The sequence below is a fragment of the Quercus lobata genome, chromosome 1, assembly GCF_001633185.2.
Source record: "Quercus lobata isolate SW786 chromosome 1, ValleyOak3.0 Primary Assembly, whole genome shotgun sequence".
Classification (NCBI taxonomy): Eukaryota; Viridiplantae; Streptophyta; class Magnoliopsida; order Fagales; family Fagaceae; genus Quercus; species Quercus lobata.
In genome coordinates, this window is record NC_044904.1 from 16,623,836 (window position 1) to 16,648,444 (window position 24,609).

The 24,609-nt window shown below is 39.6% G+C and overlaps 4 protein-coding genes across 5 annotated transcripts; all 4 read right to left on the reverse strand.

Annotated features, from left to right (window-relative positions):
• Window positions 1–3,141: 3,141 nt before the first annotated feature.
• LOC115949858 lies at window positions 3,142–4,863 on the reverse strand. Its single transcript, XM_031067129.1, has one exon. It carries the CDS (start codon window positions 4,861–4,863, stop codon window positions 3,142–3,144), a length of 1,722 nt encoding a protein of 573 aa, XP_030922989.1.
• Window positions 4,864–5,530: 667 nt separating this feature from the next.
• Window positions 5,531–6,058, reverse strand: LOC115949867. Its single transcript, XM_031067136.1, has one exon. The coding sequence runs from the start codon at window positions 6,056–6,058 to the stop codon at window positions 5,531–5,533; it is 528 nt and encodes a 175-aa protein (XP_030922996.1).
• Window positions 6,059–6,604: 546 nt separating this feature from the next.
• LOC115949871 lies at window positions 6,605–7,369 on the reverse strand. The gene has a single exon (XM_031067141.1). The coding sequence runs from the start codon at window positions 7,367–7,369 to the stop codon at window positions 6,605–6,607; it is 765 nt and encodes a 254-aa protein (XP_030923001.1).
• A 4,535-nt stretch (window positions 7,370–11,904) lies between these two features.
• Window positions 11,905–22,112, reverse strand: LOC115981211 (hydroxymethylglutaryl-CoA lyase, mitochondrial). 2 transcript variants are annotated; one of them, XM_031103384.1, is made up of 9 exons: window positions 21,841–22,112; window positions 20,524–20,717; window positions 19,601–19,808; window positions 19,137–19,316; window positions 16,645–16,725; window positions 16,392–16,555; window positions 15,241–15,377; window positions 12,877–12,992; window positions 11,905–12,472 (listed from the first exon to the last, which is right to left on the reverse strand). In XM_031103384.1, the coding sequence occupies exons 2-9, from the start codon at window positions 20,688–20,690 to the stop codon at window positions 12,224–12,226; spliced, it is 1,302 nt and encodes a 433-aa protein (XP_030959244.1). In that variant the 5' UTR covers window positions 20,691–20,717; window positions 21,841–22,112; the 3' UTR covers window positions 11,905–12,223. The 2 variants fall into 2 exon arrangements, with proteins under 2 accessions (XP_030959244.1, XP_030959240.1); XM_031103380.1 differs by having other exon boundaries at window positions 19,137–19,319; window positions 21,841–22,062.
• Window positions 22,113–24,609: the final 2,497 nt, after the last annotated feature.

Sequence of the window (24,609 nt, forward strand, 5' to 3'; positions counted from 1 at the left end):
AGAGGAAAAGGAGTTCTAAGGGCAAAGAGCCAATGGATGAGGGAAAGTCTCGCACGCCTCAAGAGGAGGGCGAAGTCCCACGAGCTCAAAAGCAGCTAAAAATTGGGCCTCAAGGTCAAGGCAAGGAGGTCGATGCTCAATCTGCGCCCGAGGCTTGGCTTCCTGGCCCAATGCTCCACGGGGAGCCATTGATGGAAAATGCCTCCCTGAGGGACTTTTGAGGCAGCGAAGGCGCTTATGTGGCTGACGCGTTGGAGAGGACCTTGCTCCTCCCCACTGACATGAAAGAGTTGAAGAATACGAGGAGGCAAGAGGTCTTCCTCAACATGAAGAGATACTTGGCCATGGTAAGGATTCTGATACTTGTGACTTCGTCAATTTTTGCTCCTCAATTTCCCATTCATAGTGTGTTTGTTCCAATTGGCAGACCGTCCAGGCCACTTATAGGCTGGAGGATAAGGCTAAGGAGTAGAGCAGGACCTTGGAGACCGAACGTAATAAGCGCCTGGACGCTGCTCGAACCTTTAAGAACTCCGAGGCTGACCTCACTAAGGCCAAGGAGGGTCTGAAGGAGATGACCAGGCTTAGGGACAGCGCTGAAGCAGGCCTGTCTGGTGCCCAAAAACAGGCCGAGACCTAGACAAGGCGCCCACTTGAAACTGAAGATCAGCTGGGAATTGCTAAGGAGCAGATTATTGATCTTAAGAAGAGGCTAGTTGAGGCAGAGGAGGCCAAAAACGTTGCGGATTGGGCTAGGGATGAAGCTTTAAGGGCTAAGACAGAGGCTGAATTTGCCAAGACGGAGGCTGAGACCTCCAACGACAAAGCCGAGGAGGAGGCCTATGACGCGGGGGTGGCTGATACCCAGGCCATCCTTAGGGCTCAAATCCCTGGGGTATGCCGGCTTTACTGCTCCCAGGTGGAATGAAGCCCTCAAACAAGCTGGGGTGAAGGCTTCATCTGATCTGTGGAAGACGGAGAAGGTTTACTATCCTTCGGCCATCCGTGAGACTAACTCCGAGACGGTGAGTGCTGAGGCTACTCAGCCTGAGGCTGCCCTGACCGCGTCCTCCACTAACAACCCATCCGGGGGGGAGAGGGGGTGAGCTTCTCAAGGTGACAGAAACAAGTGGGAGTTCTAACCCTGAAGCGCCCCAGGAGGCTGCCAGTTCTATAGTCAGCGCTCAGGACTCTCACGCCGAGGAGCCACCTCTCTTAGTTCAGCCCCTTCAGTCCATTTCCCCGGCTGATGAAACTTAGGGCTCCGAGGCCAATCCTGCTCAGCTTCCCAAGGAGGGGGATGTCTCCCAGGATCCCGAGGTCAATCCTGTTCAGCCTCCTAAGGAAGGGACCAGAATAAAGTTAAAGAAGTAGGGGTCCCGACCAACTCTTTTTGTTTTTTTTTTTTTTTAGTTTAGTTTAGTTTTTAGTTGGTTTGCTTCTGTTTTAAGAACCTTGGAATTTATTTGTAACCGAATTTTTCAACTATATGTATGAAATTCCATTCTTCCTTTCTCTTTTGAATCATGCGTTTATTGTTGTTACCGATATTACTATTACTGCAAATCTCGTGGTTTGTGAATCAATCATCCTAACGGGTGTGAATGGTTGTGCGCATAATATATTTGAAGTTAAATTCCTAAATGCTAACTTACATGCACCAAGGGGACGCTTGGTTTGCGTTTACCCATATTTCTAGGGGGCTAAGTGTATAATCCGAGGTGCCGAGTGTGCACTTAGGTCGTATCCACAGGTTTTTACAAATCTTGAAGTAGCTAGTTTCCCCATAGGCTTGAGTCCGAGGACCATGTAAGACCTCGGTTCTGTCTAGCACTTAGATTTTCTTGGAGTGACTAGTTTCCCCATAAGTTTGAGTCCGAGGACCATGCAAGACTTTGGTTCTGTCTAGCACTTAGATTTTCTTGGAGTGACTAGTTTCTCCATAGGTTTGATTCCGAGGACCATGCAAGACCTTGGTTCTGTCTAGCACTTAGATTTTCTTGGAGTGACTAGTTTCCTCATAGGTTTGAGTCCGAGGACCATGCAAGACCTTGGTTCTATCTAGCACTTAGATTTTCTTGGAGTGACTAGTTTTCCTATAGGTTTGAGTCTGAGGACCATGCAAGACCTTGATTCTGTCTAGCACTTAGATGATTGCCAAAATGCGAGACGTGTAATCAAGATGGACTTAAAATCTGAACTAGAAAAATACTTTTATTAATAGTAATACCTTCTCAGGTTATTTACATTCCATGGACGGGGTACAGCCTTTTCATCTAAGTCTTCTAGGTAGTATGCTCCTATCCCCGTAACTGAAGTAATCCGATATGGTCCTTCCCAGTTGGGTCCAAGCTTTCCCCATAATGGGTTTTTGGCAGCACCCACAACTTTCCTCAGCACTAAGTCCCCTGGTGCTAGCGGTCTAAGCTTCACGTTGGCATCATATCTCTGTTTGAGCTTCTGATGGTAATAGGCCAACTAGACCATTGCCTTTTCTCTTCGTTCGTCGATCAGGTCTAGGTTCTTCCCCAGTAGTTCGTCGTTACTATCTGAGGTGAATAAACTCGTCCTCAGCGTTGGGAAGTTTGCCTTTAGAGGGATAACAACCTCGGCCCCATAGATCATGGCAAAAGGTGTTTCCCCTGTCAACCGCCGTGATGTAGTCCGATAGGTCCATAGGATGTGTGGCAACTCTTCCACCTATCTTCCTTTGGCGGCGTCCAGTCTCTTCTTAAGTCCGTTGACTATGACCTTGTTAACAACCTCGGCTTGCCCGTTTCCCTAAGGATAGGCTGGAGTCGAGTACCTGTTAGTGATCCCCAACTCGCAGCAGTATCCTCTAAAGGCCTTACTGTCAAACTGGAGTCCATTGTCAGAGATGAGGGTGCGAGGGACTTCGAATTGTGTCACAATGTTTCTCCAGATGAATTTCTTAGCATCCATGTCCCTGATGTTGGCTAGAGGCTCAACTTCGACCCATTTGGTGAAATAATATGTGCTGACCAATAGGTATCTCTTATTTCCTGCTATCTTTGGGAAAGGTCCGACAATTTCTAGGCCCCACTGGGCGAACGGCCACGGACTGGACAAAGGGTTGAGGGCCCCGCCTGGCTGATGAATATTCGAGGTGAACCTTTGGAACTAGTCGCACTTTTTAACATACTCCAGGGCTTCCTTCTGCATCCTCGGCCACCAATATCCCTGGGTAATGGCTCGGTGCGACAGAGAACTTCCTCCTATGTGACTCCCACAGATCCCTTCGTGCAGTTCTTCAAGCAGCAGTTCTAATACCTCAGGGTGGACACACAGTAAATATGGCTCAGAATATGAGCGTGTGTACAATTTGTGGTCCTCGGACAACCAGAACCGAGGAGTTTTTCTTCGTATTTTCTCCGCCTCCGACTTTTCCTCAAGCAAGATGTCATCTTTGAGGAACCTCATGATAGGGTCCATCCAGCTAGGGCCCACTCTGACTTCATGAACATGGACCATGCCTTTGACTACTTCATTCGCTCTATCCAGGTGCTCGACGAGAATAATTCGAGGCAGATCTCCTGCCGAGGAGGTGGCAAGCGTGGCCAGCGAATCTGCATGAGTGTTTCCGCTTCTGGGGACGTGTGACAAGCTGAAAAAGTCGAAGCCCGGCCGTAAGCGTTTGACCCGGCTTAAGTACTCTTGCATCCTTGCATCTCTGGCCTCTAATTCTCCCTTTACCTGGCCCACTACCAGTCTCGAGTCCGAGAACATCTCCACTGCCTTTCCCCCCATTTTCTGTACCATGACAATTCCTTGTAGCAGGGCCTCATACTTGGTTTCGTTGTTCGTGGCTGAGAACCTAAGTCTGAGGGACTTCTCTATGATGGCTTCCTTGGGAGATATTAGGACTAGCCCCACTCCAGGTCCCCTTTGATTTGCTGTGCCATCAACGTACACCTTCCAACATGGGGGTCCTGGTGTAGAGATCACTCCAACCGATTTTTCATCCATGTTCTGCTCCTCTGCCACTATTTCTACTGGGGGTTCAGCAAATTCGGCTACTAAGTCAGCTAGGACCTGACCCTTAATAGAGGTCCGAGGCATGTATTTGATGTCAAAAGCTCCCAGAATTGTGCTCCATATGGCAATCCTTCCAGTGTAGTCAGCAGTTCGTAGTACAGACTTCAAGGGTAGTTGTGTTAGAACAACCACTGTGTGGGCTTGAAAATAATGGGGAAGCTTTCGCGTAGCGTGGACCACAGCCAGTATGGCTTTCTCCAGGGGTAGGTATCTGACCTCGGCTTCATGCAGCGACTTACTCATGTAATAGACCGGCTTTTGGATGCTGTTGTCCTTCCATATTAGCACCAAGCTCACAGCATAGGGGGCTACAGCAATGTATGCGTACAGAACTTCATCAGCCTCTAGACTGGACATAATAAGTGGCCGGGATAGGTAATCCTTGAGTTGCTGGAAGGCCACCACGCAGTCCTCGGACCACTCAAACCCCTTCCACTTGTTGATCAAGAGATAGAGCGGCCTACATCTATCCGCCGACCTGGAAATGAATCGATTGAGGGCTGCGATCATCCCAATAAGCTTTTGGACCTCCTTTGCGTTTTGTGGCGGTTTCAGGTCGTTTATGGCCTTGATCTGGTTGGGGTTAACCTCGATTCCCCTATGGGTAACCATGTAGCCTAAAAACTTGCCTGAACCCACGCCAAATGAGCACTTGGAAGCATTTAGGCGCAGCTTATGTTTCCTCAAGACGCTAAAGGTACTGTCGAGGTCCCCTAAATGCTCGAACACCACTCTACTCTTCACCACCATGTCATCGACGTAGATTTCGATGTTCTTGCCTAGCTGTAGTTCGAACATTCTTGTCATCGTCCTTTGATAAGTGGATCCCGCATTCTTCAAACCAAATGACATTACCTTGTAGTGGTAATTTTCGGTTGGTGTCACGAAGGTCGTTTTCTCTTGATCCCCCAGCGCTATTGGTATTTGGTGGTAGCCTTGAAAGGCATCTAAGAAGCTCATCCGAGGATGGCCCGCTGTCGCATTCACTAGCTTCTATCTGAGGCATTGGGAACGGGTCCTTAGGGCACGCCTTATTTAGGTCTATGAAGACCACGCAAACTCGCCACTTCCCACTTTTCTTCTTGACCACCACCGTGTTGGCCAGCCATTCGGGGTAAAAGACTTCTTTGATAGCACCAGCACGCTTAAGTTTCGTCACTTCGTCTCTTATCGCATCGGCATGCTCTTTTGATGGGCGACGGGGTGGTTGCTTCTTGGGAATGATGGCTGGATTGACATTGAGGTGATGGCAGATGAAGTCTGGGTCGATTCCGGGGGCGTCGCAGGCATCCCATGCAAATACGTCAATATTCCTTTTAAGGAACTCAATCAGCTCCTCCTTTTCCTGAAGAGGCAGCTGAGCCCCTACTCGGAAGAACTTGTCCGGGTCGTCGTCAATAACCACCTCTTCTAGGTCTTCGCATTTCGCCTCCCCGGTAGTTGTGTCAGGGGGCGAAACCAAGGTCTTTAGTTGCTATAAATTCTCCTCAGCGGAGGCCGAGAACTCCGCGTTGAGCCGATGTGAGACGGCCGCTACCACGCATTGCCTCGCTGTGGGTTGGCAACCATGGATTTCAAGGACTTGGTCTCTTGACGAGAATTTCACCTTCTGGTGTAACGAGGAAGCAACAGCCCCTAAGCTATAGAGCCAAGGCCTACCAACAATGGCTGTATAGGGAGAGTAGGTGTCCACCACGATGAAGTTCACCTCCACTATTTTCGGGCCGGTCTGGATGGGCAGCGTAATCATGCCTATTAGAATGACAAGCTTCCTGTCGAAGCTCATCAAAGGGGAGTTGTAGGGCATCAAGTCCTTTGGTTTTAACCCCAGCCCCTTGCATAGGTCGAGGTACATAACCTCAGTCGCACTGCCGCCATCCACCATCACTCTTTTCACATCGTAGTCCCCGATTCGGAGGGTGATTAGCAGCGCATCGTTGTGGGGCTGGATGGTCCCGATCTTGTCTTCCTCTAAAAAACTCAAAACGGGACGAAAGCTCATTCTGGCCCTCTTCGGCCCTGGTTGGGACTCCTCAGCAGGCAGTTGAGCCACCGATAACACTCATACAGGGCGTGTGCCTGTTCTCCCTGGCGCAGCCACGATTACGTTGATCGTTCCTGCGGGTGGCCTCAGGACAGCATCCCTCCTGGCCTCTTGATGGCCTTGATGACCACTGGAATGATGCAGAAGGTGCTTTAGCTTTCCTTCCCGAACTAGCTGGTCTAGGTGGTTCCAGAGGTTCTTACAGTTCTCCATAGTGTGGCCATGGTCTTGGTGGTATTGGCAATAAAGATTCTGACCGCGCTTCGAGGGTTCTCCCGCCATCTTATTCGGCCACCTAAAGTATGGCTCGTTCTTGATTTTCTCCAAAACCCAATGTACTGGTTCTCGGAATATGGCGTTGACAATCTGTGCATTGGTTGTTCCGGGTTGCCCTACAAAGTCCCTCCTCGGGCGGTTACTGCTATACCGGTCCTCCCTGAAATCCCTCCTCTCCTGAGGGATAACCTTCTCTTTTCCTCTTCCCTGCAACTAGTCTTCCTCCACTCATTTGTACTTGTCAATCTGATCCATCAGTTGACACATACTGGTGGCGGGTTTGCCAATCAGAGACTTCCGCAGGCCGTGATCAGCTGGGAGACTATTTTTGAAAGTGATGATGGTGATGTCGTCAAAGTTGTCTTCCATTTCATTGTACGTCTCCCAATATCTGTCCGAGTAGGTCTTTAAGGTTTCTCCGTCATGCATGGATAATGACAACAAAGCGCTTAAAGGCCGAGGGGCTCTACAGTTCGTAACAAAGCGAGAGCCAAAAGCTTGGGTCAGCTGCCTATACGAGTCTATGGAGTTCGTCTTCAGACCGTTAAACCACCTCATCGCTACTGGTCCCAAGTTGGACGGGAATACCTTGCACATCAGCGCCTCGTTCCTAGAATGGACAGCCATCCTTTGGTTGAACTGGCTCACATGCTCCATCGGGTCTGTTCTACTGTTGTAAATGGCGAAGGTTGGCTGCTGGAACCGTCGAGGAAGTATGGCCCCTTCTATGTGATGCGTGAAAGGCCACTTGGAGAGTTGATCCAATGCCCTACTCATGGCATCGTTTCCCAAGACCCTAGGAGATGGGCTTCTGCGCCTACGCCTCCGGTAGTGTTCTTTTTCGTGGAAAAAGGTCTCACTTGGGGGAGTCCTCGATCTTCGTCTATAGTCGTCGTCACTTTCATCGTCGGAGGGCGCATCAAGTCTGGAACGAGATTGCCTCTGCTGTGCATGGTGCAGCTTTCTTTTCAAATCGTCTATCTCTTGCTGCATGGACCGCCTATCATTCTGTTTCTAGGACATATGGCTCCTAACTTCTTCCTGTTGCGGGGCCCGGTTGTTATTTTGTCTCTGAAGCACATGGCTGCCTGCGCAAGAATGGCTCCTGCTGGTTTGGGTGGTGTTTACGCTTCCCTCTCGAAACCTTCCATTCCCTTCGTTTCGGTCGCGCTCGAGGTTAGGGAAGTTACCCCGTTGTTGGGATTTGGCTGGTTCAAGCTGATGGAAGCCTGCTTAATGGGGGCCTGATCCTACCATGCTGGATTGTTGTCCTTACTAACACACAAGTTCTTCCCACAAACGGCGCCAATTGTAGGGTGGGGGTTTGAGCACTCTTTCTATTGGACGAAAGGTCTCAAGCCCAACTGACCCAATACAATGAATTTTTAGAGAATGAGCTTAAGAACTAGGTGTTAGTCTGAACCACCATCACTCAACACGGTTAGGTGCGGACTGACCAATAAGGAAATGGGTTCAAGCAAGAAATGTTGTCCCCGGACCTTTTGTCCGAGGAGTTTGGTATTCTTCTTCTTCTACTTTCAGTACTAGGTTACAGTGGTTTTCAAAACCATGCAGACTACTGCAGTTTTCTTATTTTTCTCTCTTCCTGCTCTTTTCCGCAATCCCCCATTCTTGGAGGGTCTCTCACATTATATACTTCTTTCCAGTCGATCTTGACCCTCCACCTGTTGATCATACAGGTCATTACTCGAGTGCTCGTCTCATCAACCGCCTTCCCAAGCCCTCTGTGAGTTGCGGCAACCAAGGCCGCACTGTTCAGGGGTCCTTTCCTCATTAATGCAATCAGAACGTTAGTTGGGTGCATTCAATGTGGAGGTGACAGCTTTTCCTTGAATTGCTCTTACACCATACCTCCGTGTGCATCCTACTGTACTCGTCCTTTTTTCGGGGAGCGCTCTGAAAGGCTGCCTTTGAGGGCGTGCCGTTCTTTCCTTCTGGATTCTGGAATGCCAAGGACAGAATCGTCCTCAGCAATATCTCTAGGCCATTTGGACTTTCATTGTATGTTCTAGGACATTTCCTCTCCTCGGCGCGGGCCTTGGGCCCAGTACAAAGTGGGCCGGGGTCGCTAAGTTCTTTAGCCCCACAACATTTAATCTGTGAGTGTTTTTAACTTTTTTTTTTTTTCTTCATTAAACATTTCCTAAAAACACAACCTAACAGCTAACACACAATTCTTAGAATGATTTTTTTTTTTTTTTTTGTTTCAATCACCACTATTTGTTTGTATTTGCGACTTTAAGAGTACCCTACAAACCTAATATATCCTCACAAAAATCTTTGATGCCGCACTTCTTGGTGCCCGCGGAAGATAATGCTTTTCAGAAAAAGAAAATTAGCACTTCTTCCTAATCCTATTCGAGATAGGAACATTTCTTTCCTTCAGCTACATAATTGCTACTCAAAGGTCTAGGATATGAATGTTTCTACAGTTTTTGCCTTTGCATATATTTTTAAGCATTGGAGGGTGGGCTCAATATGTGCAGAAGAGGACGATGACTCTAACTAAAGGCATATGGTGGAATACAGGCCGGCTCGATACAATTCGAGGTCTAAGGGCGAAAATTTTAAATGAGACTTTTTATATTGCAATATCACTTAAATAATATTTAGTTTTTTTATCAATTTAGTTAATGTTCTAAATTAATTTTTCTTTGAAATTCACTATCTTCATGGTTTAATATGACTAATTCACTTGAATGATATTAGGGATTCTATAAATTTAATTGTTTAAGCCTTACCAGTTGACGTGTCATCAATTAGAAAAAGTCGGTTCAAACATTCATTTATAATATTATTTAAGTGGCACCAATTATATTATTGTTACATCAATTTATAAGTTTTTGTAGTAAAATTTGTAGCAATTTCAGCATTTTTCATTCACTTAATGATGATTTGGTTGGATTACTATAAATCTATAATTTATTTTTAGGAAAATGATAAAGCTAATAAAAATTTCAATACAAAAAAAAACTTACAAATTGATGTGGAAAAGAATGTGATTGGTTGGACTTCAACAGCTAAGAGTTAATTAATAAGTATTTAAATTACTTATTGTGGAGAAAAAAAATTTTATAACTCACAAATTTTTTTTTTTTTTTAAATCAATTAATCACCCCTTTTGGAACCTTTCTTTATTAGGAGGCCTAGGCACTAGCCGAGGGCTAGCCGTGGGTAGAACAAACTCCCTCAAGAATCAATGTGATGAGTAAACAAACAAACAAACAAACAAACAAAAAAAGACCTTGGCCTAAAGACCATGTAGGCATGACCTACAAAGAGAATGCATTCGGCCTCCTAGATCAAGGTTGGACACTCACGGCTTCCTAGTCGACAGGCTTGAGGACCACAGTGGTCAATTGCTTTAATGATGACATATTAAAAGGCCTATGAGTATCAGTCTCAAAGTCGGTTGATATGAATGACCCTTCTCAAGGAGAGTGCCTATCGAAAATCACCACTTTTTCTTACATACATCTGCATTTATTGAGCCTCACCAACCATCAATTATATTAAATACGATTGAACTTATTCCATTAGCCTTCAACTCTAGCGTGTGTTCCCTTAACCAACTTGAAGGAATAATCTACCAACATGCCTATCACCTAGTTTAAGGGTATTTCTCACCTAACTCACCTATTCGCTATCCTATAAATACCCATCACCCCCAAATATGCACACCCAAACTCACTATTACTATTTATCCTTTCAAAAAAGTTTACCTTATTGACTTAACCATTGGGACCTCCTTGGCCAACCCCATTGATTGGTTTCAAATGAATCAAGATATTTCCTTTTCTTAGCAGGGTATCAATCCGGTTACATAGACCCATCTAAGTATAGTTTTTGTTGAAATCCTTATTATGATTCCATTCCATCCTTTTTTTTTTTTTTTTTTGGAATCCACCCCTTGGAATCCACCCCCTATAAGTATAACCCAATATAATTATAAGCATACACTCATAAGCATGTAATCTAGTTCTCTACTTGCAGAACATGTTGTTTGGCATGCATACATATAGAGATTTTAGGCTGTGAGAGAATTAGACCGCCCCATTACATAACATAATGAAAGGTGAAGCCAGCTTTTTCATGATGTGTTGCACCCACTACTCCTCTCAAATTTTGAGAATGGGAGCTCAGCCAAAAAGCTTTCGAGTGCTAGATAGCTTTGACTGACAATGACAATGAGCAAAAAAGTATCAGACAAGGTGGTTATGAGTACATTAGACTATTATTAAGCCAGAGAAAATAAATTGCTGGGCAAGCAAAGAGCAATTAGTCTCTCTTTATTTTTTGCTTTTTGTCCCTTTTTTTCACCAGTCAAAGTCATGGTGCTCTAACATCATTGGGATCTCAACTGCTTCCATAAACTGTAACACCATTGAGATTGATTTTTACCCTACTCATGACTACCAAGTTAATTTCAACTTTGAGGTAAGTTCTAGAAATAATTTGGTACATATTTAAAAGCCCCCCCTTCAAATTGGTCCCATGTAATAATGAAGCTTGTTAAATCCACTTCAACTTCTACTTCCACGTTTTCAAAAATTTCTTCTGAAAAGCTAAAATTGTTCCAAGGTAATCAAGGATGGATTGTATGTGTGGTTATTACTAGTAAAGTTTTACTTTAATCTACATTCTATGACGTTTACTACAATTTTTTAACAAAACATACTACAAATTTCTTATTTGCATTTTTCCAAGTCTTTTTACTTAGTGAGGTATTGATGACTGATGTTACTAAGTAAAATTCTCGTTTAAATGTAACAGAAGGTTGGATTCAGATAAAACGTTCAAAAGGTATCCAATCGAAACCTTAACCTGATTTATAAGGAAGTGCAGCCAATATTGATTAGAAGCACTTGTTTAAGTAGTTGCATTCGAGGCATTGTACATTTTGCATCAAGGGCAATTTCCCTTAACTGTCCAGCATTATTAGGAGTGGTTGTTTGAATCAATTAGTATGCGACTGTTTTTTGCTGCATTTATTGCTTTTATTCTCCATGAATTCCATTAGAACAAATAGACCACATGGTTACTAACTCAACAATAGCAACAGTCAATGGTTCAACTCTCCTCTCTCGCCTCTTTGAGGACACTAACTAATAAAAAGAACTAATAACAATAATAAATGGTCAATAAAAAGCATAAAGTTTATAAATTTAGTATAGAAGCATAAAAGGAGGTATGACTCCTGCTTAGTTTCACACCTACCATGTCTATTTCACCTGTTTGTTCAAGGATTTCAATCCATATAAAAGTTTGATATTTCTTTTATGCCAACACATCGAAATGTTTCAATGTTCTTTACTACTGATTTTCCAAATCATACTGACAGAAAATGAAGGAAATGAGTGGCAAGTCCAATTTTTCCCAATGCTCGAGTTCAAATCTCGTACTCATGCAATTATATGCACAACACAAACTATAGCTCAAGCTTATATGAATACCTAACGTGGTATAAGTTTATGTTTAAATGATTTTTAGTGGCAACAACAAAAGGGGGGAACAAATAAGTATTATATGCTTGATTTTCCTTTTCTCAGATTGAGTTTAAGACAATAAAGATGGTACAATTTCTATTCACTGCTATAGGCAATTTCTGCATGAGATTGGCAGATATTGAAAAATAATGCTTCCTTGTTCCCGAAACAATAATTATTGGATACATGACTGGTTTTTTTTTATTCCTAAAACAAGGCATTACACAGAGCAATCATGCCATGAAAGATGTAACTATGAAATCTTCTCTTGGATACATGACCGGTTCTTTTTTTGCCTTGCTTTAAATATATGAGTATATATTTATATACCTGTAATTTGTTATATCTTAGAGGCATCAGCTGTTACTCGGTTCAAGGCAGTGGCAGTCTTTGAACCAGATGGGCGACGCAAATGCTTGCTGATGAAATCCCCAGCCAACATGAGCTTAGCCAGATCCACATTTGTTTTTACACCTAGACCATTAAGCATGTACACAACATCCTCTGTGGCAACGTTCCCCGAAGCTCCTTTAGCATATGGACACCCACCAAGACCAGCAATAGAGGAATCCAGCGTACTAATCCCCATCTGTTGAGAAACAAATCATATAATTTCACTGAATCAATTATCAGATTTGCAACAATAAGAAAGTTTCCCTGGTTTAAGCATAAAAACTGCAGCTGGACTGCTGGAGTCCTAAGTGAAACCCCTCTTCTATTTTTACTTCATTAACTAAATACATGTCATGTCATGGTCACTTAAGACCATTCATTCACATGAAAAGCTGCTGAGGCACAAATGCTAAAATATTATACTCCAAAGGCATTCTGTACTGAATTAAGTGATCATAGAATCATTTCTTCAAATCAAAACCTTAGATGAAAGCCAACTAATACAGGTTTCAAACTGCTTCATCCAGAACAGAGAAGGTCATAGTCAAGTGCCTGCCACTAATACCAGGCATAATTAGACCTGGTAAATTGATGGCTTACTTGGAGGGATATAAGAATATTTGGAAGAGATTGCCCATAAGTGTCGTGGAAGTGAACAGCAAGCTTTTCAACAGGAACAACAGCCATTACAGCTTCAAGCATGGGAACAACAGTCCCTATACCAAAGAAAACAGGAAGAAGAGATTAAAAATAGATAAATACTTATACAAGCCTAAAAGTTAAAGACTTTTTTAGCCCACAACAAACATATTGAAGAAAAAAGTCAGCTACCAAACCCTCGACATTGAATAATCATTATGTGCCTAGTGAAGAACAACTGCACTGCGTAATTAAATGCCGTTCTTTCTATATTCTATCAAAAGCATTAAATAATGCACTAATACCTCTTATTAGCATTGGAAAACATTGTAAGAATAAGCTCAAAGTGCAAAAAATAATTTTTGTTAACTTTATTGTGTAATGAGAGAGAGATGGTCCCATACCAGGTCCCAAACTTGTAAAAAGAAAAATGAACGGAATAAACTAATAGTAAAAAGAAACTTATTATTTATATAAGTGGGAAAGATAATTATATTAATGAAAGGCAATTGAGAGAGATAGAAATTAAGGTGACGTAAAGTTACATCAACTATATTTGTTTGTAATAATTTTAGAATAGTTTCCTGGAGATTGGAAGAGAAGGGACCACCATTTGTAGACATTTAAGCTGTAATGCGAAAGTTGTGATGGTAATGAGCACTACAAATCATGGAAATTGCATAGAAAATGAGGAAACCAAAATATAAAACAAGGGAAGCTAAATCTAAGGCATGAGTCAGAATATCTAATCATGGTGGGAAGAGTGGCAGGAGGAACATAGCAAACTTTCTAATTTTAATATAAGTGAACACTTGGATTCTCTCTCTTTTTCTTTTTTCTGGTTGCAAACAAAATAAGGGGATTGGAGGGCTGGTATTTACAATGAACCCAGCATTAGCTGAACCCATAATAATAATAATAATGACAAGGTGAACAATATTTTAGAGCATCAAAGGTGAGCAACAAACAGTTTGGAGACTAATAATAATAATGAAAAAGTTTTCTATATAATTACTAACAAATACTACATGATGTACTGAAGTATATGACTTGATGTTCTGCTGATACAAGATTAACCTGAAGGAATTGACTCAATTTGAAGTTAAGAAGCTGTAGAAGAATATAATCAAGATAGAACCTAGTGGTATATGATGCTGTAGCCTAGGTGATTAAGTTGGTGAGTAATAAAAACTGCTAAATTAATGAAATAAGAAAAAAAATTCCCCTAAGAATATTGGAAGTACTAAAGCAGCATAATGTAGGAGTCACTATAGAATAAAGGAAACCAATGACTAAACAAAGAGTAACACAAGAATTTTCATATAAACTTGGGAGTATTAATGAGAGATCATGAAAGACAAATGGTTAGAGATACAAAAGAGAGACCACTGGACAATCCAAGTTCAATACTCCATGGGAGAGGGAGATGGAAAAGGGAATTGCTAATCTAAATAAAATTGATAAAGTCAAGGCACTCTTTGTATAGGCACTCTTTTAACTGTTCTATTTTTACATAGATTGGCAAAGAGAACAGAAGAAAGAAAAGAGAAGGAAATGTGAGATGATTAACAAATACTAAAATGTTTAGCATAGGAAACGCCAAGATGGAAGATTGACACGAGGAAATATATTCTTACCAGAAAAGGCCCTAAAGAGATTCAAATATCTCTTAGTAAAACCATTATAAATGAGCATTTAAAGGATCCAATTATCAATTCCACTAACCAGAAAATCAAGCACTGCAAGTAGTGGAGCATTGCAAAGATGGAGGGGAGGGGGATCCCAAAAATATTTTTGGATGTATGAAATTCATGTTAATTATGTCTTTTAGCATTAATTAGTTTCTGGTCAAGTTTCTTTAATTTATTTTTTAAAGAGTCAGGCAATTGTGTAATTTTCTGGTTCTAGACATGTGCTGCACTAAAGGTCCATTCGGTCTTATTTAAGGTTTTATATTACTTTAGTTATATAGTTTAGGTTTAGTAGTAAAAGTACAAGGGGTCTAACTCTTATTAGGGTTACAAAAAGTCCAAGTTTGGCTATGAATAGATATTAATCATCTACTTATACAGAAGTAATGCTTGATATTCAATAAAGAATATGTTTTCTAAAATTTTAAATATATGAAACTTTGTTTTAGGACTGTGTGATGCAACCTTCTCCAAGGTGTGATGCCTAAAAAAATTTATTTATTTTAAATCCTTCTAAGTCCTTAAATTTCTAGCAACTTGAAGCAAGTTGCAAGAGCAAACTTGCTCAATAATCACTTCTAATGGAACCAAACACATCTTTTCATACAGAAGAGAAGTCTGTAAAAACATTTACCTGGCGTACCGACTCCAATTGTGTCACCAAGGGAAATTTCAAAGCAACCCATGTCATACAGTTCCTTTGCCACGTATGCTACTTTTGAAGGAGGGATTGCTCCTTCTACTGGACAGCCAACTACACACGATACATACCTATCAAAGTTCAATTCGAACTCGTTCATCTCAGAGCCACTTAAATATTATAAAGCATAATGTTTATTTTCAAAAGAAGCATTAACACAAAAGAATAATGATGTCAACATATAATAGTACATAAAAAAAAGTCATACTCAGTGAACAAAACTCCCACTTTTGCAAGGTTTGGGAGAGGTCATGGTAGGCAACATGTACCAGTATAGAGAATCCATAATTTGAACTCTAAATGCAATGTCTCATTTTATTCTTGAAACCAATAGAGAACTCCCGAAGAAAATACCGTTCCATACCCTAGGCTAACATAAGGCATATATATATTGTACTGGGTCTCTATTAGTCACAAATCAGAGCCATTTGTTTCTCTTTCCTGGTCTTTATATACATGTTACAACATGGAACATATTCTGTAGCCAACTACCGTGTAAAGATAAAGTGAACATAATGTAAAAGAAAGCCACAATCATATATATATAAGAGCAGGTGGAAATGTGGAAGTGATAGTCAAGGGGATAATGGGAAATAAATTAATAGGTCCCCAAAATAATATCTCCTAAATTGGAGATTTCTTGTGAAACAGAAGCACATCTAGGAAGAAGCTAATATAGCATTAGATACCAGTCATTCATGCCCATGCTTTAATAGGGAGTAGCTGACACTGTATAACAACATTTTTTTTCTTCCCTAAATAACATAGTTTCAGCAAAGCCAAAATGGCCAGTGTCAAGTGTATGGAAGAAACAGCAGAGTACTGACACTAAAATCCTTCCTGGAGAGATTAATCTAGTACAAATAACCAACTCACGCACCCATACAAAATTGATCTAATGAAACACTTATTTATGAGAGGAGATGCCATTTGGTCAAAAGACCATTGGAAATAAAAATAACCATCTTATGTTAGCTGTGGCTTATAAACAGGAAGATGAGACAACTGGTAAACATTACGCATTTGCATGTGCACAGAGAGGCAAAGAGAGAGAGATTCAATGCAAACAGAAAAATAAGACATACCCACGAACAGGAATTGAGAGCTCTTTAGCAGCACGAGTAACAGCACGATAACGTACAAGACTCTCTTCAATGCTGCAATTGATGTTTGACTTTGAAAATGACTCAGAAGCTGAGGCAAATACTGCTACTTCCTTCGCACCAGCTGCAACAGCAGCTTCAAAGCCCTGGAAGAAGAAGATGAAGCAGTTCAGAGAATCTCCATCAGAAAATTATGCCATTAATTGAACTACTGTGGTTTTTCCAGATTACCCACTTTTAAGTTAGGAGTCAGAACAGGCAATCTAGCACCGCCCAAATTACAAACTGCCGCCATTACATCCTTGGCATCTGCTAGCTGAGAAGGTAATCAAAGAATATTAAAGTAGGATCTTCAGTTACAATGCGAGTAAGAACCAAGCAAATTTGACAAAAATTAAGAATTAAACGTTCAGAACATTCTATAAAAGAATAAGTGAAATGGTCCACAAACCATAAAGACAATCAACTTTCAGATTGAAAATCTAAATGAACCTGCTTATTCAGTGACAATGAGCATGTAATTATAAAACAATCAAAATTTGTCACAAAAATTGAATTCATGACCATCAATGCAGTTTATTTTTCAGAACCAATCAATTCACAACCATTGATACGGTTGAAGTAAAATACTATAGAATATTCTGGAAAATATAGAAGGTTTAGGACTTATAATTTTCCTTTCACCAGAGATCCTTATTCTCTAATGGGAAAAACAAAAATTTTCCATGAGAAGATGAATTCTTGATCAGAGACAGGAACATACAAAAGTACAGTGCCCATAAAACTCTAATCTTCTCTCTTTTTTTGGAGTGGGGGAGGGGTGTTCTCTGATAACCATTCAACCTCTGAACGCACCATGGCAATTGACCCTTCAATTTTCAGGTTAGTTTCTATTAGGTCACTGAACTACAAAACATAACAATCTTAAACCTGAACATTTCAAATGGTTTCTAAGCAGATGTGATCTAAAATTCCTTCAATCATAGCAGCCGTGGTTGTGACTCTAATAGGAAGGGAATGGAAAAACCAACAGTACTTTCCAAGGAAGCAAGATCTTGGTCGGTCAATTAGCTGACAGAAAAAAGTTTGTTGTCATATCAATATTTGTTCACCAACCAACTTATACTTGGTGTAACTCCTCAAAAATTGTTATCTCATCATATTATACCATAATGTATCTAGATTTCATGCCCATTAACACTAGATTTCATTCCTCATAAAAGAGTAGAATAACAAGGCAACTTTCAAGCTACCTCCAAGACTGTTCTGAATGCTGTCTCATACGCATACATTGATCAGGCAAAACCATAAAAATAAAGAATGACATATTCGATTCTTCCAAGGAAATATTCTAAAAGCTCAAATTCCAAAAAGAATTCAGGAATTAGGACAAAGAATAAAGGTTCAAAGAGTTTCACTTGGTTTATCACCAACTTCAAACATGTTCAAATTTTCACAAGGATGTAGAGATGCATCAAACTCACAGACAGCCTCACTGGTCTAACAAGGAGCAGCGATCAATTGAAAAGGTTTTATACAGATAACTGCTAAACATCCCTCTAAATCCAATGGTACACATCTCAAGCCAAAAGAAGAATGACTGAAGCATTCTTTAAATTACATGCTTCAAAGGAGTTTTAAAGGTATGGCCGATTACTATTACAGATTGTTGCATGGTGAATCCCACAAATGGAAGTTATAAAAGGTTTTGGTTCTTTGCTCAAATGTGCCTCCAAAAGATCATGAAATATGTTACTCTTCCATTTGCAATCATGCAGACAAGATAATAGTCTGACAGGGAAGAACACATGCCAAACTCTTCCATTCTTTTATTTTACATATAAACTTACTTTCCAATATCATCCATTTTTAGTATTTGTTTTTCTTGATGCTTTCTGACTCAATAATATAGAACCTAGCCAGACTAACCTAAAAGAGCATAGTTGCTGAGATTTTAAATAAAGCTTTTTTTTTCCACTTGAAAGTGTTAAATAAAACTAGACAAAATTTAAGTAGCAATTACCAGGTTCAAAACGTGGCCCAACATTTTTTTTTCGACTTGAATAGGGAAGATTGTTCAAGATAGTTCTGAGTTACTAAGGGTTGCTGCTAAAAACTATTATTGAATCACATGTAATATCCCTTCGAATTTTCCTTTTCACTTTTTGCTCCGATTTAGTTTTTTTTTCTATACAAATGTCAATTCAAATGTAAAAGAGATTTCCTCTAGTTTATCGATAAGGATATTTCTATGTGCCACTCTATACCAGCTTGAATTTTTGAAAAGGTTCCTCAAGAAATATGGCCATTATATCTCTGTAATGCGAAAATACAAGTTCACTTGTTCTATTTGTTCCAACTCCCAACAGCATAACAAGATGTTAAATTGTGAAACAACCCATATAATACATGCAGCTACAACACAATCCACAAATTCTGAAAGAAAAACATTGTCAGTGGTCAACCTCCATAACTTTCATCCCAACTACTTGGTGTCATCAGTCAGCCTTCAAAATAAGTATCCAATTCTAATGCCTTTACAAGAATAATATATAGGGAAAATATCAATAGAAGCATTTCAAGGGATGATATATTGATGGCAAATTTACAAAAACTGGTTGCAGTTATCAGCTTCTCTATTCTGACAAAAACCTAACTTATAAAGCTTTAGTACAATAAGATAGAATCAAATTTACAGTGTGAACATGAAATAGTAAACAATGTTACCTGAGGTACCCATTTTGGAGATACAAAACTTGTAGCCTCAACAACTGACAGTCCAGAAGATACTAGTCTCTGAATCAATTCGACCTTTACAGCAGTAGATACAAGATTCTTCTCATTTTGTAATCCATCTCTTGGACCAACTTCTACTATCTTTACGAAATTTGGTATACCTTTCAAAAACTGCTTTAATCAATGAAAGATCAGAGTGAGAACAATGCAAATAAGTTATTGACAATCTGAAAAATAGAAAAATAGAATTGAGAACTAAAAGAAGTATGAGAGGAAAAGGAGGGGAAAATTCCCCTAAATTATGGAGACATGGATAAATACCCACACCATGACAAAAGAACAATTTTATCATCTCAGGAAAGAGAATTCTACATATCAAACAAAGTATTATTACAGTAATATTCATATAAAGACAAATTACAGACACAAAAAGTTCAATTCATAAATCAAATCACCTTATTTGTCATCTGTCGTATGTCTTGGTGATTACCGTTAGAGTTGTATTGATGGTCTGGAATGTGCCATGAATCACAAACATTCCTAAAGACCAAGGTATTTCGGCCTAAGCTTAAAGACCTTTTGTTGAGGGAGTCACCTTGAGACACGTCTCTTGTATGTCTTTTCCATGGGAATGCCTCCCTTGAATAGTTTTCATAATCTTCACTGCAAATGGATAGAGGTTTAGGTTGTGAAATTATTTAATTAAAATTAGGAAGTAAACCAATGTAATAATTATTATATCAATAATATAAATGGCTGATGTATCCGAAAATTAGCCCTATGCAAAAGAGGTATAGAAATGGCAAGAAATGATTAGGAGCAGTAAGCTATTGGCCCTAGAAATGACTGCATGAAAAATAGTTTTGATCCTTATCTAGAAATGAAAGTTCCAAGCTATTCTGATATTTCCTTTGTGTAAATGTTTAAATTGTGCATTTCAATTGTCTTCCGAAAGAGATAAACTAAAAGATAAGGGGCATTGCGGCCGCCTCTTCTTTTCCTTTTAATATATGAAAGCATATATTTGAAGGAAATAATAAAAGGCAATTACTTTTAGCACTCAAAGTAGATGATAAAAGGAAAATCTCAATATAAATTGTTTTAGTACGAGTATGGTATCCTCTTTGGCAATAAATCTCTGCTTGGCACTTTGACCAGAATTTGAAACTCATTCCACCAAGGTGTGAACACAATTTCTCATTTAGCTAGGCTATGCTAACAAAACTAAGAAAAGAAGCAATGTAACACATACATACATACATACATCTATCTTATGCATATAGGGAGAAAAGGGAATTGTATGATGTAAATTTATACAACAAAGATGGTTTAAGCACTGTTAGGACAAAATAGCACAAATGTATGAAATTTTACTCACTTGCAACTGTTGGATGAGCTGCAACTCCTTCCTTCAATCCAGCAGTTTCCCATTCCCACATCCTCTGCTCTTGGCCGGCAAGCACCAGACGAGAACCTCTGAATCCTATCAATAGTACTCATGCTTGGCAACTTGTCAACACCAAGGGGTTCCTCCAAACTTGACATGGTTGAAACGGATGCAAAAAAGCAAAACTGAAATGAATGCAAAATAAATGTAAGTGCTTTGCAATGAACACTTATGTAAGACCTCAGGTGCAAACATGGATTAACAGTATACCATGAACCATTGGCTCAACTTAAAAAAAGGCCATTCAATTAGTACAACAAAAAAATTATTGAAAACAATTTTACTCTTGAACTCAACTACATACTTTAAAAACTTAAGCACAGCATGTCTGCCTCTCCAGGAAAACTCCAGTATATCATCCAAAGTACATATTTTATTCATTTCAATTTAGATTCATCACGCAAAAGAAAAAGGATTCAACATTTGAACATGCTACCAAATACCAATGGAAACAAATACAAACAACGCTCTATACTCTCATGTCAGAAAGAAGCAAAGTACAAGAATATACATCAACCCAGTAGACCATTATCAAGCCACCAAAAGCTATGAAACCTTTTGAGTTCAAATAAACTGTGTCAAAACTGCTAAATTCGGAAAATGCATTAGTGAAATTTGAACAAATAATATCTTCTACTTCTACAATCAAAAGAAATTCCAGAATACAGAAGGCTATGAAAAATATATGCTAGGGATTGTGTTGCTCTTATGGAACCCCATAAACATGAAGGATGGTAGATGTTATAAAATCAATAAATAGTAAATGCGCGGAACAAAACATCAAAATGCCACATAAACAAGAAAAGAGAAAGACATATTCAACCGTCTGTGAATGACATGATACACAAGCAGGTCAGGCCGACATAATATTATCATCTATGCCAAAATAAATAAATACATATGGAACACAACCAAAGCTCAATTCTAAGTAGAAATTAAAATCCCCAAACATATATTCATTGTTAGCCTAGGCTTTTACAACTAATTTTATTATAGCTTTATACTAAAAAATCAAACCAATGACTCAGCAACCAGATGAAACAATCAAATATAATCCCAAAAAGGAAACCCCCCCCCCCCCTCCTTCTCTTTTGTTGCCACGAAAACAAAGCAAAGCAAAAAAACCCAATTTGCCAAAATTTCCCATGAAAATCAAGCACCCAATTCTATAAAGATTCCTTTTTTCTTTCACCTTCTGGGAAACCAAACACTGAAATACCAAGAATCAGAGAAAACAGAGAGACAGACCTGAAAATTCAAGGGAAAAGAAACTCCAAGAATTCTGGGTTTAAAATTAAAAAAATAAATATGGGGTTTTGTTTTGTGGGCAGTTGTAAAAGCAAAGAAGTTGGTTTAGGTGGGGGGTTAGATGAAGGAAGAGAAGGTAAAGGAAACGTGACCAACTTTGTTTGAAACCAAGGCTTTGTTTAAAACCAAAGCTTTGTGTTTGTTTGGTACAAAGATGTTATAAATAGTTGTTGTGCTTGTGCTTTTTGGATCTTCTTATTACTCTCTTTTTTTTTTTCTTTTCTTTTTTAATCTTTTTGGGTTCTTCTTCTTTTAGTTATTACTTATTTCAGTATTGTGGGGTTTCTTTATTTTAGATATTCAATTTTCTTGTTTGTGACTGTGAGAGAGAGAGAGAGAGAGAGAGAGAGAGGCGTGAATATTGAATAAGGACTGGCAGAGAGAGAAGGTTAAGGGGGTGGTAGGTAGTTTTCAGTTGGGAGTTGGTCGATTTCTTTTACGGTTCTGGTCTCTGCGGTTGAAACATCTTTTCTTAAACATTCTTTACTAGTTTTGGGTTAAAGTAAAACTCTATGTCAAGTGTTGTACTTAGTTTTCCAATTAAATTCAATTGCTTGTAATGACCATGGTTGCTCTTTTTTTTCTTTTTTTTTTAGTAAATGGTTTAATTTAATTTTTCCTTAAAAAGATAATATTGTATATTATATAATTATGAGGTTGAATCTATTAGAGAATCTAAGTTACAAAGGGTCTGTTTGGATAGAACTTATTTTGCTAAAACTGAAAACTGAAAATTGAAAACACTGTAGTAAAATAATTTTTAAATATGTGAATAGTATTGTGGAACCTATTTTTAATGAAAAAATGGCTAAAAAGTGTAATTTGTGGGATTCGTGAACAGTGCACAGATGCACTGTTCACTGCTGACTTAGTCAAAAGGTGCGGCTGAAGCAAAAAAAAAAAAAAAACTGAAAACGCAAAACGCAGCAGGAAACGCGGATCCAAACCGCACCAAAGTTACCCAGTTTTGCTTAGTTATTTACGTTTGGTTTACCTCCAATATTTTTTTAAAATGAATCTCATTTTGTTTTATTGAAAGATTGCTATATCACTCACTAACTAAATAAAATATGAAAATTAAAAGTTTAAAACTCACTACCACTTACCATTGTATATTTAAAATAAGAGTAATGTTACAATTACAAACTATTTTACAAACTGCTGATGTAAACAATCTTTTATTGATTCTCATATAAGCATACCATTAATATCACCTTTTTTACTTACCAATAATTATTCACCATATCAGCAGTTTGTAAAAAATTTTGTAAAATAATTTGTATCTCTAACATTATTTTTTTTTTAAAAAGACATGTTCAGTTAAAAGAATACTAAAAATAAGCCAAGCCCTAGTTATTTTATGTGAGTAATGCATGGAAACAATTTTTTTTATTATTATACAATTGTAGATATGACTTTTTGTGATTGGCACACACAATATTACTTTCATTGTTTCACATTGCCATCACTTTAGCTAACTTGTAACTCGTGCATAAATAATTTAAAAATAATTAAACACATTTTTTTATCATAAAAATATATATGTAAGGACACGATTCGTAACAACCCGTAATAACGTTGGGTTCGCACGTAAAAAGATCCAAACAATATCATTTATAGAACGTGGGTTTGAAAGGCTAGGCCTTGGTCACAAAACGGTGGTTTTCTGTTTCATACATAGTTGAATCGTGTTCGCCCTAGGAGTCTTTCTCCAGGAGGCGGGCTGGGAGGCTCTGGTTTTTGGCCATTTTTCCCAACCCCCCCTCTGGGTTGCTTACTTTGCCTTTTATACTAGTCTGTATCCCTCATCCAGCATCCACGTGTAGGCTCGACTTTTCAGGACAGATATTTGTCTCATCAGCCCATACCCAGAGTGGTAGCGGTGGTTGTAAAAGCTGAGGAGTATGGCTCTGTCAGGTGCAGAGTATTGAATGGCAGTAAGGGCAGCTTTCCCTTTGTCCTTAGTCGTTTAAACGATCCAGCGTATCCTTCCTTATTGACATAGATATTTTTAGATTTTTTTCAAACTGTTCCTATACTGTTTTTGTCCTTCCTTCCAGGGGGACCTCGGACATGCCGAGAACTGAATCGTCCTCAGCTGTGTCCCAAGACTATTTTGTACTTGTATTACCGATCATGGGCAATAACCTTCCTCAGCTCGAGCCTTGGGCCTTAATGAATAAATGGGTCAGGGCCACAAATTATTGGGCCCCACAAGTAGTATTTAACTTAGACAAGAATTTTAATATGCATCTAATTACGTTTATTTATTTTTCTAATAGTTTGATTAATTATGTATTGTGGGGCCCAATAATTTGTGGCCCTGACCCATTTATTCATTAAGGCTCAAGGCCCGAGCCGAGGAAGGTTATAACCCATGATCGGTAATACAAGTACAAAATAGTCTTGGGACACAGCCGAGGACGATTCAGTCCTCGGCATGTCCGAAGTCCCCCTGGAAGGAAGGACAAAAACGGTATAGGAACAGTTTGGAAAAAATCTAAAAATATCTATGTCAATAAGGAAGGATACGCTGGATCGTTTAAACGACCAGGACAAAGGGAAAGCTGCCCTTACTGCCATTCAATACTCTGCACCTGACAGAGCCATATTTCTCAGCTTTTACAACCACCCCCAACCACTCTGGGTATGGGCTGATGGGACAAATATCTGTCCTGAAAAGTCGAGCCTACACGTGGACGCTGGATG

Bases quoted from the DNA above. Each gene is read 5' to 3' on its own strand.
- LOC115949858 (XM_031067129.1), bottom strand. From the start codon at position 4,863: ATGACAAGAATGTTCGAACTACAGCTAGGCAAGAACATCGAAATCTAC.
- LOC115949867 (XM_031067136.1), bottom strand. From the start codon at position 6,058: ATGAGCTTTCGTCCCGTTTTGAGTTTTTTAGAGGAAGACAAGATCGGG.
- LOC115981211 (XM_031103380.1), bottom strand. From the start codon at position 20,690: ATGTCAAGTTTGGAGGAACCCCTTGGTGTTGACAAGTTGCCAAGCATG. The intron at 19,320-19,600 runs GTGATTTGATTT...CATTGATTAAAG, and splicing joins TACGACAGATGACAAATAAG to CAGTTTTTGAAAGGTATACC. The intron at 12,993-15,240 runs GTAAATGTTTTT...TCTTTGGTATAG, and splicing joins AATTGGAGTCGGTACGCCAG to GGACTGTTGTTCCCATGCTT.
- LOC115949871 (XM_031067141.1), bottom strand. From the start codon at position 7,369: ATGCAGCAAGAGATAGACGATTTGAAAAGAAAGCTGCACCATGCACAG.